General features: G+C 44.5%; 1 protein-coding gene across 1 annotated transcript in view; it reads left to right on the forward strand.

Moving 5' to 3' along the window:
- LOC120926665 (multidrug and toxin extrusion protein 2-like) overlaps positions 1 to 19192 on the forward strand; it is a 217659-nt gene that overhangs the window by 74875 nt on the left and 123592 nt on the right. Inside the window, exon 4 of the mRNA XM_040336789.1 lies at positions 7768 to 7916. Coding sequence (XP_040192723.1) covers positions 7768 to 7916 — 149 coding nt within the window. The remainder of the gene's footprint in view (positions 1 to 7767; positions 7917 to 19192) is intronic.

Genomic DNA, 19192 nt, shown 5'->3' on the forward strand with positions numbered 1-19192 from the left:
CGGACCGTGCCAGATCAGGATATCCATAGCTACGCCCGGGTTAAAGAAGTGCTCCTGGCTCGTTATGCAGTAACCCCAGAGTCCCACCGACAGAAGTTCAGGGACTCACGCAAAACCACGGAAGACTCTTACGCGGAATGGGCATGCCAGTTATCCCTGTCGGCCTCTAACTGGGTTAACAGCAGCCAGGCCACCACCGCAGAGGACATTTTGCAACTAATGCTCCTGGAGCAATTTTACAATCACATCCAGACGGATGTCAAAGATTGGGTGAGAGATCGCAGGCCCATGACTCTACCAGAGGCCGCGAAGTTGGCGGATGAATATGCAGATACTCGCAAGACAAACCAGGTCACACCACGGGTACAACCTCCACGACCAACGGTGCCCTCACACCCACAGACCGGTGACATCTAGCCCTCGCTATCCACGCCAGGAGGACAACGAACAACGCTGCTTCCGGTGCAAACAGCTGGGTCACTTGAAGCAGAATTGCCCCATGAACGACAACACCAGGTCAAATTGGTCTCAACCTGGGTACCGCCCACCAGCAGCAGCCCATTGTGTAGACTCAGCTTGGGATCTCCAGGAGCTGGGTCCGGAAGAACCATTGGACACCATTTACGAAGTCCTCACGGTACAATCTGGTATTACGGACAACAGGGAACACCATTGTCAGCTGGTCATGGGCGACAGCCATGAGCCGGAGGGGCCCTGGAGGGAGCTGGGCAGAAAGAGGCACCGCCGGCCACCCTCCAAGAAGAAGAGGTCCTGGAAGCCGTATAACAAGCTGACCTGGGAGGAGAAGAAGCGACTGGAGGAGAGGGAGTCGCAGCGGGCGTCCCAGATGCGGGCCGAGATGTTCGCCAAGGGCCCACCGGTGGCCCCTTACACCACCACCCAGTTCCTGATGATGAAGGACCACGTGGAGAGCCTGCAGGACATGAGCAAGCAGGAGCTGATCCGTGAGTACATAGAGCTGGAGGAGTGCATAAGCCGCATGGAGGAGGAGAACAACCACCTGAGGTCACAGCAGGCTGACCCCCCCAGGCTCCATGAACTGGAGATGGAGCTGGAGAAGCTCAAAGAGGAGAACTGGCGGCTGCGGAGGGAGCAGAGGGTGGCTGACCCTATGGGGCCCTGATTCCCCCCCCCCCGAACTCTGAGCACCGGTGCTACAGCATTTCAACAAATATAACTTTTTCTTTTTATGAATCTCCTGTGATTGTCACTTCAGAGCCATAACCTGCCCCCTCCCATAGCGGGACACCTAGATGGCGGCGCACAGACCCATTCGCCGTCTTCACACTGACTTCTGGTGACTCTGCAGATTGCACAAAGACTTGGACTGACCGGCGTGTGATCTGACGACCCGGTGACATACCTACAGTTGTGTTCAAAATTATTCAACCCCCCAATGCTGTAAAGGGTTTTAGGGAATTTAGTGTACATTTGTAATTGTATTCAGAATGAAATCCTACAAGGACTTCTTAAAGAACCATACGCAACTAAAATGACATCAATTGGTTTTGTAATACAGTAGTAAATGTTTATTTTGTGAATTCTTCATTTACACAATTATTCAACCCCTTAAAGACTACCACTCTGAAGAACAGAGGTTCATTGAAGTGTTTTCAATCAGGTATTGAAAACACCTGTGGATGTCAGGGAGCAGCAATAAAGCCTAATAAGCACCAATCAGGCAGCTTTAAAATGACTGTGATACCCAGCTCCTTCTAGACATTTACTGGTGTGGTTACAAACATGGTGAAGTCAAGGGAATGGTCCAGGAAGACAAGAGAAGAGGTGATTACTCTTCACATGAAGGGCAATGGCTATAAGAAGATTGCAAAGATGTTAAACATACCAAGAGACACCATAGGAAGCATCATTCGCAAATTCAAGGCAAAGGGCACTGTTGAAATGCTACCTGGTCGTGGCAGAAAGAAGATGCTGACTTTGACTGCTGTGCGCTACCTGAAGCGTAGAGTGGAGAAAAGTCCCCTTGTGACTGCTGAGGAACTGAGAAAAGATTTGTCAGATGTGGGTACTGAAGTTTCTGCTCAGGCAATACGGCGCACACTGCGTAATGAAGGCCTCCATGCCAGAACTCCCAGGCGCACCCCCTTGCTGTCTCCAAAGAATAAGAGTCGACTGCAGTATGCCGAAAGTCATGTGGGCAAACCACACACGTTTTGGGATTGTGTTCTGTCGACTGATGAAACAAAATTACAACTGTTTGGGCCCATGGATCAACGCTATGTTTGGAGGAGGAAGAACAAGGCCTATGATGAAAAGAACACCTTGCCTACTGTAAAGCATGGCGGGGGGTCAATCATGCTTTGGGGCTGTTTTGCTTCTGCAGGTACAGGGAAGCTTCAGCGTGTGCAAGGTACCATGAATTCTCTTCAGTACCAGGAGATATTGGATGACAATGTCATGCAGTCCATCACAAACCTGAGGCTTGGGAGACGTTGGACCTTTCAAGAGGACAATGATCCCAAGCATACCTCCAAGTCCACTAGAGCATGGTTGCAGATTAAAGGCTGGAACATTTTGGAGTGGCCATCGCAGTCACCAGACTTAAATCCGATTGAGAACCTCTGGTGGGACTTAAAGAAAGCAGTTGCAGTGCGCAAGCCTAAGAATGTGACTGAACTGGAGGCTTTTGCCCATGACGAATGGGCGAAGATTCCCGTAGATCGCTGCAAGACACTTGTGTCAAGCTATGCTTCAAGTTTAAAAGCTGTTATAACTGTAAAAGGATGTTGTACTAAGTACTAAGATTGAATGTCAACTGGGGGTTGAATAAAACTGATAATGATGTGAGCACAGAAAAGACATTTGTGGTTATTTCATTATAAATGTTATGTTATATTTGTCTGACCTACACGTGCCTCTTTGATTTAATTCTAAGCAGGATGACTGAATGATCAAAATCAATGTCAAACTGGGCAAAACAATCAATTTCAGTGAGGGTTGAATAATTTTGAATACAACTGTAAGTCGGAAGCAGTTGCCAAGGGAGGTCAGTTACGCCAAACGGAGTTAACCTCGGACTGAAAGCTCTGAACCCGTCAACCCTACTGGACCAGGGAAGGTCCAACCGGGTTTGCCGGAGCAGGGAGAAAAGGGGGGGCCATTGTGAAGGACTTTTTGCCTATGTGCTTCAGTCTAATGCTCTCCCTGCTAACTTAATGCTGTGGGTTAGAGGTAACAGGTGTTCATGTGTGATTCATCTCTCTCTGTAAAGACTGTTCATATGTTAAATAAGGCTAGCTTTTGAAAGGCCTTTAATTGTGTGATAACCCTGTCTAAAAACCTAGTGATTCTCAGAGGTGTTAATAGGTGTCAAACTGGAAGCAGACGAAACGTCTGCTTAGGAAACTCAAGTGTGTGAAGGAGGTGGTTTGTTGTTTAAGGAATGTGCAGTGATTAGACATGATAATTGTCGGTCGGTGCCGACCTGTCTAGAATGTTTTAGTAATCAGCCTTAGTGTGTGATTAGGGGGGGTGGAGATTTCATTGTTGCTTGAATGTCTTGGACTGTATAAAAAGCTGAGAAGAAAACCATTAAAGTCTTTGTTGTTCCAGCAGTAAGCTTGGCATGTGTGGCTTTCTGGGCGACTCCAGGGATATTCCTCCTCGTGGAATATTGGGGTGATTTTCGTTATGGGAAGAAGGGAACGTTGACGGGGATATCATTGTAATACCGTCACAGTGTGTACTGCCCGTGTCCTCTGCAGATTGCACCTAAAGCTACGTAGTGTGTACTGCCCGTGTCCTCTGCAGTGTGCACCTAAAGCTACGTGGTGTGTGTACTGTCTTTGGCTGCTATTTTTCTCAATGATTTTTATCCATATTGCAGGGACCAGACATTACATTAAAGAGGATGTCCGCTGAAAAAAAAATATTGAAAGCCTGCAGCTACAAATACTGCAGCTGCTGACTTTTAATATTAGGACACTTACCTGTCCTGGAGTCCAGCACCGTCCACAGCAGAGGACGAGCGATCGCTCGTCACTTTTCTGCTCCCCCCGCCATCCACGGTGAGGGAAACAGGAAGTGAAGCGTGCCGGCTTCACTGCCCGGTTCCCTACGGCGCATGCGCAAGTCACGCTGCACCTGACGATTGGCTCCCGCTGTGTACTGGGAGCCGAGTGTTCCCAGCACACAACAGGGGGGACAGGAGGTGATGTCATGCCCGCAGTCTGCCCGAGACTGTTGTGGCCGGAAGTGGGTGCAAATACCTGTCTTTAGACAGGTATCTGCACCCCCTCCCCCCTGAAAGGTGTCAAATGTGACACCGGAGGGGGGGAAGGTTCCGATCAGCGTGAGTTCCACTTTAGGGTGGAGCTCCGCTTTAAAGCTGCAAGCAGTTTTAAATTACTTTTTTCTTATAGTAATCTCATTTTGTGCAGGGAGAGTTCTAAACATGTGCCACTTCACAGGCATACTATAGACACCCAGCAGGTACAATATTTAAAGGAATTTTTCATTTATTTAACCATCATTAAAATCACTGCTCCAGAAAAAAACGACCGTTTTTAAAACTTTTTTTCCATTGATATATGTTCCCTGGGGCAAGACCCGGGTTCTCAAAGACGTTTACGACAATAACTTAGCACTTTTGAATTCGAACCTTCGAGTCCCATAGACGTCAATGGGGTTCTAAATGTTCGCGCGAACGGCTGATCCGTTCGAAGGTTCTGGTGCGAACCGAACAGGGGGGGGTGTTTGGCTCATCCCTATACAGGGCTAATGGCACATCAAATCCTCAAGGTTTGAGAAAACCATTCTACTAGAAGTGTTTCTGCATTCTAGGCAGCTTATTTTTAACCAATTGTGGACCACCCGCCTGCATTGTACTGTGGACAGACGGCCTTCACAGGCAAGGCGATGTGCTGGTACGTCACTGCCTGTTTCCTGGCTTAAGATGTGCTTGTCCGTCCGTCCCCCCCGTCACCCAATGATTCATGGCTGGGATCTGCTGATCGGCTGTGTCCAATCACAGCCCACAGCCCTGTGTTGACAATCAACACAGGGTGCTGTACAGAGGGAATCTATCTGTTTCTCATCCCTGCATCCCTGAATTTGTTGTATCCTGATTTCCTTTAAAACCTTTCTTGCAAGCATTATCCCCACGTGTAATGGGTTATTAACCATTCATATGCTGCCATGAAAGCACCAGGAGATCAGAAAATTGTATTCTTACATTTCTGTAATATTCCTTTCCTGCTGCCTATCCCTGGCAGCATATGGACCCTCCCTAGTCTTGGAGCTATTTATACGAATGGTGAAACTAAATGTTCATACAGTTATAATTGATAGACATGTGCATTCGTTTTCGTCCGAATGCATTTTCGTCCGAATTTCGGGGATTTTCGTTTTAACAAACGATAACAAATGTGCAGAGGCTGAAATTCGAAAGATCCAACATACAAAATGCTTTATTTTCATTTCGTTATAGATAGAATATTCAACATGACGGTGACAATAGCGATCTGTGTCTATCGAATCTGCAGTTGAATATGCCTAACCTAACTCAATTAGTCCGAGATTATTCGACATATAGAAAAAAGATTGACATTATAGAGACATGAAGAGTCGACATAGAGAGAAATGATAATAATACAGTTGTATTCAAAATTATTCAACCCTCACTGAAATTGATTGTTTTGCCCAGTTTGACATTGATTTTGATCATTCAGTCATCCTGCTTAGAATTAAATCAAAGAGGCACGTGTAGGTCAGACAAATATAACATAACATTTATAATGAAATAACCACAAATGTCTTTTCTGTGCTCACATCATTATCAGTTTTATTCAACCCCCAGTTGACATTCAATCTTAGTACTTAGTACAACATCCTTTTACAGTTATAACAGCTTTTAAACTTGAAGCATAGATTGACACAAGTGTCTTGCAGCGATCTACGGGAATCTTCGCCCATTCGTCATGGGCAAAAGCCTCCAGTTCAGTCACATTCTTAGGCTTGCGCACTGCAACTGCTTTCTTTAAGTCCCACCAGAGGTTCTCAATCGGATTTAAGTCTGGTGACTGCGATGGCCACTCCAAAATGTTCCAGCCTTTAATCTGCAACCATGCTCTAGTGGACTTGGAGGTATGCTTGGGATCATTGTCCTCTTGAAAGGTCCAACGTCTCCCAAGCCTCAGGTTTGTGATGGACTGCATGACATTGTCATCCAATATCTCCTGGTACTGAAGAGAATTCATGGTACCTTGCACACGCTGAAGCTTCCCTGTACCTGCAGAAGCAAAACAGCCCCAAAGCATGATTGACCCCCCGCCATGCTTTACAGTAGGCAAGGTGTTCTTTTCATCATAGGCCTTGTTCTTCCTCCTCCAAACATAGCGTTGATCCATGGGCCCAAACAGTTGTAATTTTGTTTCATCAGTCGACAGAACACAATCCCAAAACGTGTGTGGTTTGCCCACATGACTTTCGGCATACTGCAGTCGACTCTTATTCTTTGGAGACAGCAAGGGGGTGCGCCTGGGAGTTCTGGCATGGAGGCCTTCATTACGCAGTGTGCGCCGTATTGCCTGAGCAGAAACTTCAGTACCCACATCTGACAAATCTTTTCTCAGTTCCTCAGCAGTCACAAGGGGACTTTTCTCCACTCTACGCTTCAGGTAGCGCACAGCAGTCAAAGTCAGCATCTTCTTTCTGCCACGACCAGGTAGCATTTCAACAGTGCCCTTTGCCTTGAATTTGCGAATGATGCTTCCTATGGTGTCTCTTGGTATGTTTAACTTCTTTGCAATCTTCTTATAGCCATTGCCCTTCATGTGAAGAGTAATCACCTCTTCTCTTGTCTTCCTGGACCATTCCCTTGACTTCACCATGTTTGTAACCACACCAGTAAATGTCTAGAAGGAGCTGGGTATCACAGTCATTTTAAAGCTGCCTGATTGGTGCTTATTAGGCTTTATTGCTGCTCCCTGACATCCACAGGTGTTTTCAATACCTGATTGAAAACACTTCAATGAACCTCTGTTCTTCAGAGTGGTAGTCTTTAAGGGGTTGAATAATTGTGTAAATGAAGAATTCACAAAATAAACATTTACTACTGTATTACAAAACCAATTGATGTCATTTTAGTTGCGTATGGTTCTTTAAGAAGTCGTTGTAGGATTTCATTCTGAATACAATTACAAATGTACACTAAATTCCCTAAAACCCTTTACAGCATTGGGGGGTTGAATAATTTTGAACACAACTGTAAATATAATTATTACTAGTCATACAACATTAGAATTCTACTATAGCTTGTGGGCGGAGCATTCGACTGGAAATGTACGATTGCGGCATCATACAGTTTAGCTGCTTTGTCGAATCTTCTTAGAATGTTCGACAGACACCATAAGCTTTCAATGACAAATTCGACCTAAACTCATTCGGAATTTCAGACGAATGCATTTTTTTTAAACTAAATAAATAAAAACGAATTTCAGAAGTAACAAAATAATTTTATTTTTCTGACAAATAAAACGAAATTCCGAAATGAAATATTTCAGTGTGCACATGTCTATAATTGATCCTGTGGGTTAGATGGGGGCTTGCTAGCATGTGCAACTGCCATATACTGCCATGGACAGGCATCAGTAAAATAAAATTATGGAAACGTAAGTATACCATTTTCCAGTCTTTGCTTAGAGTTTTGCATCACATTCTTTTCTTAGATAAAATATTATTAACTTGGATAATTATATCTGTGTATGAATATTCTCATTCTTTTAGACATATGGCAGCAAGAATGTGAAGCGAGTGGGAACAATCCTGCAAAGAGGAATTCTTATTCTATTGCTGTGTTGCTTCCCCTGCTGGGCAATATTTATTAATACAGAGCAAATACTGCTATTGTGCAAACAAGATCCAGATATTGCCAGGTTAGTGGTATCTCCTTCTTCTTTAACAGAAAATATGCAAAAACAATTATTGCATTGGTAAAGTGATGTATGTGCTTGTTTATTGCATTAACATTTTTATCCTGGGGGTTTGAGGCAGAATCCACTTTTCTCTTTGGTGATGGTGGGTCTTCATACTGCAGAGAGATTCTGGTGTTATGATGTCAGAACTAAGGCTAGTGATGGCAAACCTTTTTGAGCCCGAGTGCCCAAACTGCAACACAAAACTACTTTCAAAGTGCTAACACTGCATATAAACCTGAATACCGAGGTCTTGGTTTAGAAAAAACAACTCGTACAGTTGTCCAAACTAATTAACAGCTTTTGTTTTAAAACAAAAAACAAAAACAGAGCTTTCTATTAAACATTTTTTTTATAAAAAAAAAAAAAAAAACAAGAACTGTACACGTGCATGTATTTTTGGATAAGGATACCTTTGCTGGGCATTGGTAATGATTAGGGATGAGCTTCGTGTTCGAGTCAAACTCATGTTCGACTCGAACATCATATGTTTGACCGTTCCTCGAATTACGAGCATTATGGGCCATTCGCGCCAAATTCGAGTGGCGTGTCACGGGCCATAATTCACTGTGATAGTGCAGCGCTAATAAAGTCCATCAACTAGTCATCCCAGTGATGTTCAAATGGTGACTAGATGCAATCACATGCAGGTGATGAACGTGGATGAAAGGAACACCTCCACCAATAACAGAAATGGCCTCTCACCTCCCAAGCAGGACCCTCTGTTAGACATGTACTTGCTGATAGATTTGCACAAAAAGGGTACAGCAAAGAAAGTCTGGAAGTGGAATTGAATCATGTCCAAAAGATGGATAGACACACGCTTGTCTCCGATCATGTTGCTGATTCAGAGGTTAAGAATGACAAACACAACTTCAGAATTATTCTGGATTACAATGTCCAGCATAAAAAATTTGAAAGAATTATTGCAAAAAAATTGGTCAATTTTAAAACAGGATAAGGTACTTGGACATTTATTACCACCTAGGCCACAATTTATATACAAAAAAGCGCCATCACTTAGAGATCGTTTGGCACCGAGTGTCCTCAATCCTCCTATCATCTCAGATAATAGGATGTTTACATTTTTGGGGGGTTTTTATGCATTTGGGCGGTGTGCCCCCTGCAAGCACTCAAAAGTAAACATTAAGAAAAGGAAAAAAAATTTGGCTTCTGCAACTAACAGGGAATACGACATTAAACAGCTTATTACCTGTGACACTGCCGGGGTAGTTTACATGTTAGAATGCGATTGCGGTCTACAATATATCGGTAGAACATCCAGACCCTTGCACGTCCGCATTGCTGAACATGTTAATAATATCAAACAAGGAAAAACAACGCACAACGTATCTAGACATTTTAAACAGTTTCATCATAAAAACCCTAAGGGCCAACGTTTCTGGGGAATTGACAAAGTCAACCGCCATTGGAGGGGCGGTAATTTTATCCGACCAATTGAGCAAAAGAGAATCCTATTGGATACATGAGACTCATGTACTCTGTCCTGAAGGCCTTATTGTTGACTTTGATATTAATTGTTTTATTTCTGATCATTAATTCCTTTTATGATATTATATTTTATATATATTTTTATATATATTTTTTTATATATTTGCATCACACTGTATATGACTGGCTGCGGTTGACCTCACTTATATTTATTTCGAAAATATATGTATATATATATATGCAGATTTTTACCTATGCGTATGCTTAATTTATTTTATTCATACACTAATATCACATTTTTATTGTGCCTTTGCCGGTGGATACTATATATAATTTATTTATATATAATGTGTATGATATATATTATATATTTCATCTTGATGGGGAAGAATGTCTTTTGTTTTCCAGCCCTGATATATACGTATTTCTATTTCTATTATGTTTTCCCCACTAGGGGTCAGGGCTGTGTACATAGCTTTATCACTCAGGCTATTTCTGGTCATACATCGTGTCACATGACATGATGGGCGTTGCTAATTCTTTCCCCACATGCTGATTGATACTCCATGGCAACTATCCTTTATATATTGGGTGTACTCCGTCCTTCTCTATACTCCGCTGAAGAAGTCCCGCCCTAGGGACGTAACGTTCGGTAGGGATACGACGTGACATCACCCGCAGCCGTCCACTATCACACTAGTTCCTCGCTGTACATCCTGGCACTGGATTAGTGCCTATGATTGTGAGTTTTTAACATTTTTATTTCATTAAAACTGTTTATATATGGAGAGCACTATGGTATGTCCTCTTTTTTTATGAATGGATCCACTTCCCTTTGGCGTTTTCCTGTACATATGAGCTCCTGGTCTTGGATTTATCGTTGTTGCAGTATTGCCTGGATATATCCCTATGGAAACGCGCAATTGACCCTGTCTAACAGAGGGTCCTGCTTGGGAGGTGAGAGGCCATTTCTGTTATTGGTGGAGGTGTTCCTTTCATCCACGTTCATCACCTGCATGTGATTGCATCTAGTCACCATTTGAACATCACTGGGATGACTATTTGATGGACTTTATTAGCGCTGCACTATCTTTTATATGTTTTGTTCCAGGAACTTTTTGAATTGATTCCTAGTGTTCAGCAGCTGAACTATTTTGTACTTATATTATTGCACTGATTAGCTTTTCTTATATTTTTATGATTACATAATTCACTGTGGCATCGCAGTGCATTGCTGGCTGATGATTGGCCAAGCATGCACTATGACCCGCATGCTTTGGCCAATCACAGCGCGCAAAAAACGGAGAGCCATAATTGGCCAAAGCCAAGGTGGCTTTGGCCAATTATGTCTCAGGGGGTTAGTACACGCCCCACACACCGTGGAGGCCTTGTGTAGTGTGTTGCGGTGGTTAAAGACAGATAGAGAGAGTGTCATGTGCAATGTGCACCTAAAGCTACGTGAATACATTTGCTGGTGTTCTCATATTAATACCACAGACAGTGACTGATCAGCAAGTATTTTCACTTGGTGTAGTGTGTCCTCTGCACAGTGTGCACCTAAAGATACGTGAATACATTTGCTGGTGTTCTCATATTAATACCACAGGCAGTAACTGATCAGCAAGTATTCTCACTTTGTGTACTGTGTCCTCTGCACAGTGTGCACCTAAAGATACGTGAATACATTTGCTGGTGTTCTCATATTAATACCACAGGCAGTGACTGATCAGCAAGTATTCTCACTTTGTGTACGGTGTCCTCTGTAGGGATGAGCCGAACACCCCCCTGTTCGGTTCGCACCAGAACCTTTGAACAGACCGAACATTCACGCAAACTTTTAGAACCCCATTGAAGTCTATGGGACGTGAACGTTCGAATTCAAAAGTGCTAATTTTAAAGGCTAATATGCAAGTTATTGTCGTAAAACGGGTTTGAGAACCCGGGTCTTGCCCCAGGGAACATGTAACAATGGAAAAAAAAGTTTTAAAAACGGTATTTTTTTCTGGAGCAGCGATTTTAATGATGCTTAAAGTGAAAAAAAATTGAAAAATTCCTTTAAATATCATACCTGCTGGGTGTCTATAGTATGCCTGTGAAGTGGCAGGTGTTTAGAACTGTCCCTGCACAAAATGAGATTACTTTAATGTAATGTCTGGTCCCTGCAATATGGATGAAAATCATTGAGAAAAACAGCATGGGTTTCCCCGCCCCCCCCAGGTCATTACCAGCCCCTTTGGCCCTATATACTTTGAACAGCAATATACAGGCGGTGCAAACAAGACAGGGACTGTAGGTTTGTTTGTTACGTAGAATCTGTTTGTAATTTTGAACTGGTACGTTTTGATGCCCCTCGGCCTCCTGACTGTGTTTTAAAGGTTCAACTTCACATCTATGCGATGCATCAGAGTATGTGCCTTGCTGCAGAACAGCCTATTAATTTGAGAATGAACTGCCTGCCACCCCTTAATAGCACCAAAGTGCATGGGCCTTTTTTTTTATTTTATTTTGTAATGCCGCTGCACCAAACTGCATGGTGCTTTTATTAGCATGCATTTTTATTTTTGTGATTGTTTTATTTTATTTACACACACACACTATATATATATATATATATATATATATATATATATATTGTGACAGGAAGTCAGGTAAATCTGTGGGTGTTGTCACAGACGGGACATACATTTCTGCCTTGTTTAGACAATACACCAATTGTTATTAGGCGTCGGCTGCAGAAGTAGCCAGAAAAGGTCTAAGGGCGTTGGAAAACTTCAGCTGTTCAGAATGAGGCAATTAAGGCCTCTATAAGTAATCCAGAGGATTACCACTGATTTGCTGCATCCTGAAGCTTTGTGAGTAAGGAGAGCAGTAGCTGAAAGTCTTCTGAGGAGGTGAGGTGGTGATTGATTTTTCTGTGTGACAAAAATCAAAAAGACTATTGTTTTTCTGCTGTATGAACAGCAGTGTCTTCCCAGCACTAGGCTGTGCCAGACTCCCTAGATAGGTTCCTGTGTGGTGAAGGTAGACGCCCCAAGTGGCCAGGGTTTATTTTATGTTTGATTTTGTTTATGCTGTTTGGATGCTTGCACTTGTTTCCAGCAAGATGGAAGAATAAACCAAAATCTTTGTTTTCAACCGTCTTCGACTGCCTTCCTGTACAAATTCAGTGTGTGATGAACCCATCCAGGAGGTCACACACCCCGCTACCGAGCTAACCCCTTACACATGGTGGAGTGTCTTGCGGGCAGTTAAAGTAAACCCAAAATGGAGGAGATACTGAAACAGCTGGCTATAGCCAATGCAAATCAACAGCAGACGAATGCAGGTTTGCAGCGGAGCCTTGCAGCTTAACAACAGGCTCATGCAGCTCAACAACAGGCTCACCAAGAGAGCATGGCAGCTGAACAACAGGTTCACCAAGAGAGCATGGCAGCACAACAACAGGTTCACCAAGAGAGCCTTGCAGCTCACCGAGAGAGCATTGCAGGCTTGGAACAGAGACACCAGCAGCAAATGAAGGCCATCGTGACACAGCTTCAGAGACAGCAGACCGAGGCTGGGAGTCAGGCCAGTAACATACCGACTTTTCGGTTAAGACACTTCTTGCCAAAGATGACTGCAGATGAGGACCCTGAGATGTTTCTGACCACGTTTGAGAGAGCAGCGGAAAGAGAGAGTTGGCCTAAAGAACAGTGGGCTGGACTAGTGGCCCCCCTATTATCTGGAGAAGCCCAAAAGGCATATTTTGATTTGGAGCTTGCAGACGCAAAAAACTATGATCGATTAAAAGAGGAAATATTGGCACATTTCGGTGTAACCCTGGATGTCCATGCTCAGCGGGTCCACAATTGGAGTTATCAGCAGAGGAAGCCACCTCGGTCGCAGATGTATGACCTCATCCATTTGGCTAGGAAATGTCTGCAGCCAGAAACTCTGTCCGGACCAAAAATCTTGGAGCGAGTAGTCATGGACAAATTTCTTAGGTCTCTTCCTAACACCCTGCAGAAATGGGTGAACCATGGTGGTCCAGAAACCGCAGACAAACTTGTAGACCTGGTCGAAACGTACCTAACAACAGAGAATTTGTCCTCTTCCACCAGAGACGCACATACTTTCCACCCTTAGACCAGACCCTCCCCACCTATAGGTAAGACTGCATCAAGGGATGGGGGTGGTGAGAGGGACCAAGGAGCAACTAGAGGAATTATCGGGACTACTGCTAATGTTTGGCGAGAGCAGCCTGGAAGACCCATCCCACAGGAGAGGACCAGAAGGTTGATTTGTTACCGTTGCCGGGAAGAGGGACATGTAGCAGAGGTTTGCCCAGCGGGTGATGAACCCATGCAGTGTGACTTTCTGACAGAGAGACGACAGTCCCTTTTTGCAACCACATGCGCTGCAGTAAAGGGAAATGAGAAACCTTTATATAGAATGTGCTTAGATGGTAAAAATGTTGTGGTATTGTTGGATTCAGGTAGCCTGGTCACCTTAGTGAAAAGTGATCTAGTGGTGGGAAAAACCTTACATCCTAGGAAAATGGCTGTAGTTTGTGTACATGGGGACACTCGAGAATATCCGGTGACTACGGTTTCCTTTGATGACCTTGAGGTGCACAGAGAAAATTTTGGCACTGAGCAATTGAGGGACCCCACATTGCTAAGAGCCCGGGAGAATGTACTGAAGATAGATGGGGAGTTAGTTAACCCTGACAAGAGGGTTGCCCTCCCTTACTTCATTATTGAAAGGGACCTGTTATATCGAGTGTCACAGAGGATAGAGGACACCATTGAGCAACTGGTAGTGCCTAAACCGTACCGCAAGATGGTTTTGGAACTGGCCCATGGGCACATTCTTGGGGGACATTTGGGAGCAGAAAAAACCCGGTAGAGGATCACCCAGAGGTTTTATTGGCCTGGGATCACTAAGGAAGTGGAATTATACTGCTCTTCCTGTCCAGTGTGTCAGATTACTGCACCCATGCCACATTTCCGTAGTCCGTTGGTACCCCTGCCCATTATCGAGGTCCCTTTTGAGAGGATCGCCATGGACTTGGTTGGCCCCTTACTGAAGTCTAGTGTTGAGCGGAATACGCCATATTCGATTTCGCGATATATCACGAATATATAGACGAATATTCGTGAAATATTCGCTAAAATCGAATATTCGTGATATTTTACCCAAAACATTTTTTGGCGAAATTTCGCTAATGCGAATGCGAAATTGATTGCGAAATTCTGAAACATTCAATTTCACCTGCCCTTTGGAAAAAGTGTGGTTTTACGTAATGGACCCTGCAACTAACAACAAGGTATTAATAAAATAAATACATTATTATATAGATTTGAGGGTTTACTTTGACCAATTTGTATATTGATTAGTTTAATAAATATTGAATAACCATAGATTTGGAAAATACAGATCTCTCCTCTAGACTGACCTGTATTGAGTTAGGTATAGATCAACCGCACACTGGGGCCCCTGATTCTGTTGAGTTAAAAAAAAGCCAAGTAAACCGTTTACGTTGACATCTCTTAAATGTCTTTATGTTAAACAGTTATTATTCTCATTAAAGAGGTGAAATGCAAATGATGACACGGGACAAAAGATGGAAAATTCTTTGAAGATGTGATACACTGGAAAAACGCACAGAAACACTCCACTCTCTCTAGCCACCTTGTGAATCTGCACTGAAATACTGCTGGGAGTGATCTTATATACTGGTCGTACAGGCAGGTTCCTATTGGTTGCTATGGAGGTTGCTAACCTCTGACAACTGTGGTAGGAAAACTCTGATTGGCTCTGATGCAAAAGAAGGACGGAGAAAGTATTTGCGAATATTCGTAATACGAATATTCACGATTGCGAATATTCGGCAACATAAAAGGATCGCCTCAGCATAGCTACTCGGCCCAGGGTCTCTAATCATACCAGCAATGCTTTTAGATGTCGATGGAGATCACTAGGATGTGATCTGTTTTAAAAATAAATTTGAAAAAATACGAATATTCGGAATAGCGAATTTTGGCCGCGAAATTCGAGTTATTCGCGAATACTCGAATATGCCATATTCGTAACGAATATTCGCAATGCGAATATTCGTGAGCAACACTACTGAAGTCCACTAGAGGGCACCAGCACATCTTGGTAATAATGGACTATGCCACCCGTTACCCAGAAGCGATTCCTCTCCGAAACACCTCTGCTAAAACCATTGCCAAAGAGTTGTTTCAGGTTTTCAGCCATGTGGGTCTTCCTATGGAAGTCCTAACTGACCAGGGCACCCCGTTTATGTCTAGGGTGACCAAAGAACTTTGTAAACTCCTGAAAGTGACCCAATTACGTACATCAGTATATCACCCTCAAACAGACGGGTTAGTGGAAAGGTTTAATAAAACCTTAAAACAAATGTTGAGGAAGGTGGTGGATAAAGACGGAAAGAATTGGGATTATCTGCTCCCTTATCTGATGTTTACAATAAGAGAGGTTCCCCAATCGTCCACAGGGTTCTCTCCGTTTGAGCTACTGTATGGGAGGCACCCCCGGGGCCTACTGGACATTGCCATGGAAACATGGGAGAGTGAGAGTTCCCCTCATCGAAGTGTGATTGAACATGTGGCCCAAATGCAAGATAGAATCGCCCAAGTGATGCCGATTGTGAAGGAACATTTAGCCCAAGCCCAATTGGCTCAACAAAGGATTTACAATCGTGGGGCCCAGGTCCGTTCCTTTGCACCTGGTGATAGGGTGTTGGTGTTGGTCCCCACGGTCGTAAGTAAATTCCTAGCCAAATGGCAGGGTCCATATGAAGTGTTGGAAAAAATGGGAGTGGTGAATTATAAAATTAGCCAACCGGGAAGACGAAAACCTGAGCAGCTCTATCACGTGAACTTGCTGAAACCATGGAAGGACAGAGAGTCCTTGGTCGCTAAGACTACCCGATTTTCTGCTCCATTTAACCTGGCTGTCCCTGAAGTTGGGATAGCGGAGACTCTATCCAAAATTCAGAAACAGGAGGTTAAAGAATTTGTGCTCCGTAATAAGGAGAAGTTTTCAGACCTGCCAGGTTGGGTCTCCGGAGTTGAACATGACATTATCACCACACCAGGGGATAAGGTCAAGTTGAAGCCTTATAGAATTCCAGAAGCCCGGCGTGAGGCAATTCGCCAGGAAGTAAAAAAAAGGCTTGAGCTGGGGGTGATAGAAGAGTCAAATAGTGATTGGTCCAGTCCCATTGTTTTAGTGCCCAAACCAGATGGAAGTTGGCGGTTTTGTAATGACTTTCGCCGCCTGAATAAAATCACTAAGTTTGACACCTATCCTATGCCCCGCAAAGATGAACTGATTGATCGCCTAGGCACTGCCCGGTACATGATGATGTTAGACCTGACCAAGGGTTATTGGCAAATTTCTCTCTCGGAGTCGGTCAGCGAAAAAACAGCATTTGTAACTCCAGACGGATCTTTCCAATATCGGAGGATGCCTTTTGGGTTACAAAATGCTCCCGCCACATTTCAACGCACCATGGATAAGACCCTTCGGCCTCATCGAGCCTATGCTGCTGCATACCTCGATGACGTTGTCATCCACAGTGAGGATTGGGAATCACACTTGCCAAAAGTTCAGGCTGTGTTGGATTCCATCTGGAAAGCCGGGTTTACAGCCAATCCAAAAAAATTTACCCTTGGGCTAGAAGAGGCGAAGTATCTGGGGTATACCATTGGAAGAGGTCTTATCAAGCCCCAAATAAACAAAGTTGAAGCTATTCAGGATTGGCCACGTCCCACCAACAAGAAACAGGTTCGTGAATTTTTGGGGATCGCGGGCTATTATCGCCGCTTTATCCCCCATTTTGCCTCACAGGCTGCTCCCCTGACCAATTTGACCAAAGGGAAGGAGTCTGTAATGACCAAATGGACTCCCGAAGCAGAAAAAGCTTTTCAGGCTTTAAAACAGGCCTTATGTAGTCAGCCAGTTTTAAATTCGCCTGATTTTTCAAGGGACTTTGTGGTTCAGACAGATGCGTCAAATGTGGGCTTAGGAGCTGTACTGTCTCAGATTATCAAGGGGGAGGAACACCCTGTTATGTACCTCAGACGAAAGTTGAAGGCCCATGAGGAGAATTATGCCACCATTGAGAAAGAATGTTTGGCGGTGAAATGGGCTTTGGATTCTCTCCGGTACTACCTCGTGGGTAGACAGTTTGAACTAGTGACGGATCATTCCCCATTGAAGTGGATGGCACAGAACAAAGAGACCAATAGGAGAATAAATAGGTGGTTCCTGGCCCTCCAGGAATTTAGTTTTGTGGTAACGCATTGCCCTGGTGCTAAAATGGGGAATGCAGATGGGTTGTCCCGAGTGCATGCCTGCCTGGCAACCTGTGTCCCAACCCTAGGGTTGAAACAAGAGGGGGGGTATGTGACAGGAAGTCAGGTAAATCTGTGGGTGTTGTCACAGATGGGACATACATTTCTGCCTTGTTTAGACAATACACCAATTGTTATTAGGCGTCGGCTGCAGAAGTAGCCAGAAAAGGTTTAAGGGCGTCGGAAAACTTCAGCTGTTCAGAATGAGGCAATTAAGGCTGATTTGCTGCATCCTGAGGCTTTGTGAGTAAGGAGAGCAGTAGCTGGAAGTCTTTTGAGGAGGTGAGGTGGTGATTGATTTTTCTGTGTGACAAAAATAAAAAAGAGACTATTTTTCTGCTGTATGAACAGCAGTGTCTGCCCAGCACTAGGCTGTGCCAGACTCCCTAGATAGGTTCCTGTGTGGTGAAGGTAGACGCCCCAAGTGGCCAGGGTTTATTTTATGTTTGATTTTGTTTATGCTGTTTGGATGCTTGCACTTGTTTCCAGCAAGATGGAAGAATAAACCAAAATCTTTGTTTTCAACCGTCTTCGACTGCCTTCCTGTACAAATTCAGTGTGTAGTGAACCCATCCAGGGGGTCACACACCCCGCTACCGAGCTAACCCCTTACAATATATATATGTAGCGCTCACCCCCGAAGGAGCCGCTGTTTGGTTTGGGATCGGCATACTGGGTTACCTTCTTGACTTGGTCTAGGGGTGATTTCTGTGAGCGTGAATAAAGAAATGGGTTTTCAATGCTTTATTCCAAGGCCCAACATGGCCAACATCAACACGGCACACGACAGAAGAAAGGTTGATGAGCGTAGAGGAACTTTAGTATCAGGCCTTGGATGTGAAAAGAGAGCAAGCCTGCTCTCAGCAATAGTGTAACTCAGTTCGTCGCCACCCAATCAGGGTGGGTAAAGTACCCCTGGACAGGCAATTATCATAAGCCTGGCAGCCGGAGCGTCACTTAAGGATCACTGGGAGAAAACAGGCCTCTGCCACAGGCCTGACTCAGGGCCTCTGCCACAGGCCGGACAACTTGGGATTTGTGAGATCAATTTGAGCAAATCCTCCCAGTTAGTGCGATTAGGGTCACCCACTGACAGCTTGAGCATACCTGTCATATGGTGCGGTGACCGGATCCCCGATGGTTCGTCTGGGCCTCCTGGACAACCTCTAACTCTGGGTTCTCCCGGGCCAATCCCCCATCTTACAGCTCCCAGCTTAGGATCCTCTCAGCAGAAGGTTGGGACCCAGCAAGTCGCTGGGGCCCCTCTCTATGTCAGGATGAGGCTCCGCATGGTGCAGGACCTCAGTGAAGCAGGCCACGGTGGCGAGGCCCATGGATGCGCGTACCCTGAAGGTGGATACCGCACCTGGAACTCGGGCCCCACACAGAACAGCCCGCCAAAGGCGGCCGCCACAGATA

The sequence above is a fragment of the Rana temporaria genome, chromosome 2 (genome assembly GCF_905171775.1).
Source record: "Rana temporaria chromosome 2, aRanTem1.1, whole genome shotgun sequence".
In the NCBI taxonomy this organism is placed as follows: domain Eukaryota; kingdom Metazoa; phylum Chordata; class Amphibia; order Anura; family Ranidae; genus Rana; species Rana temporaria.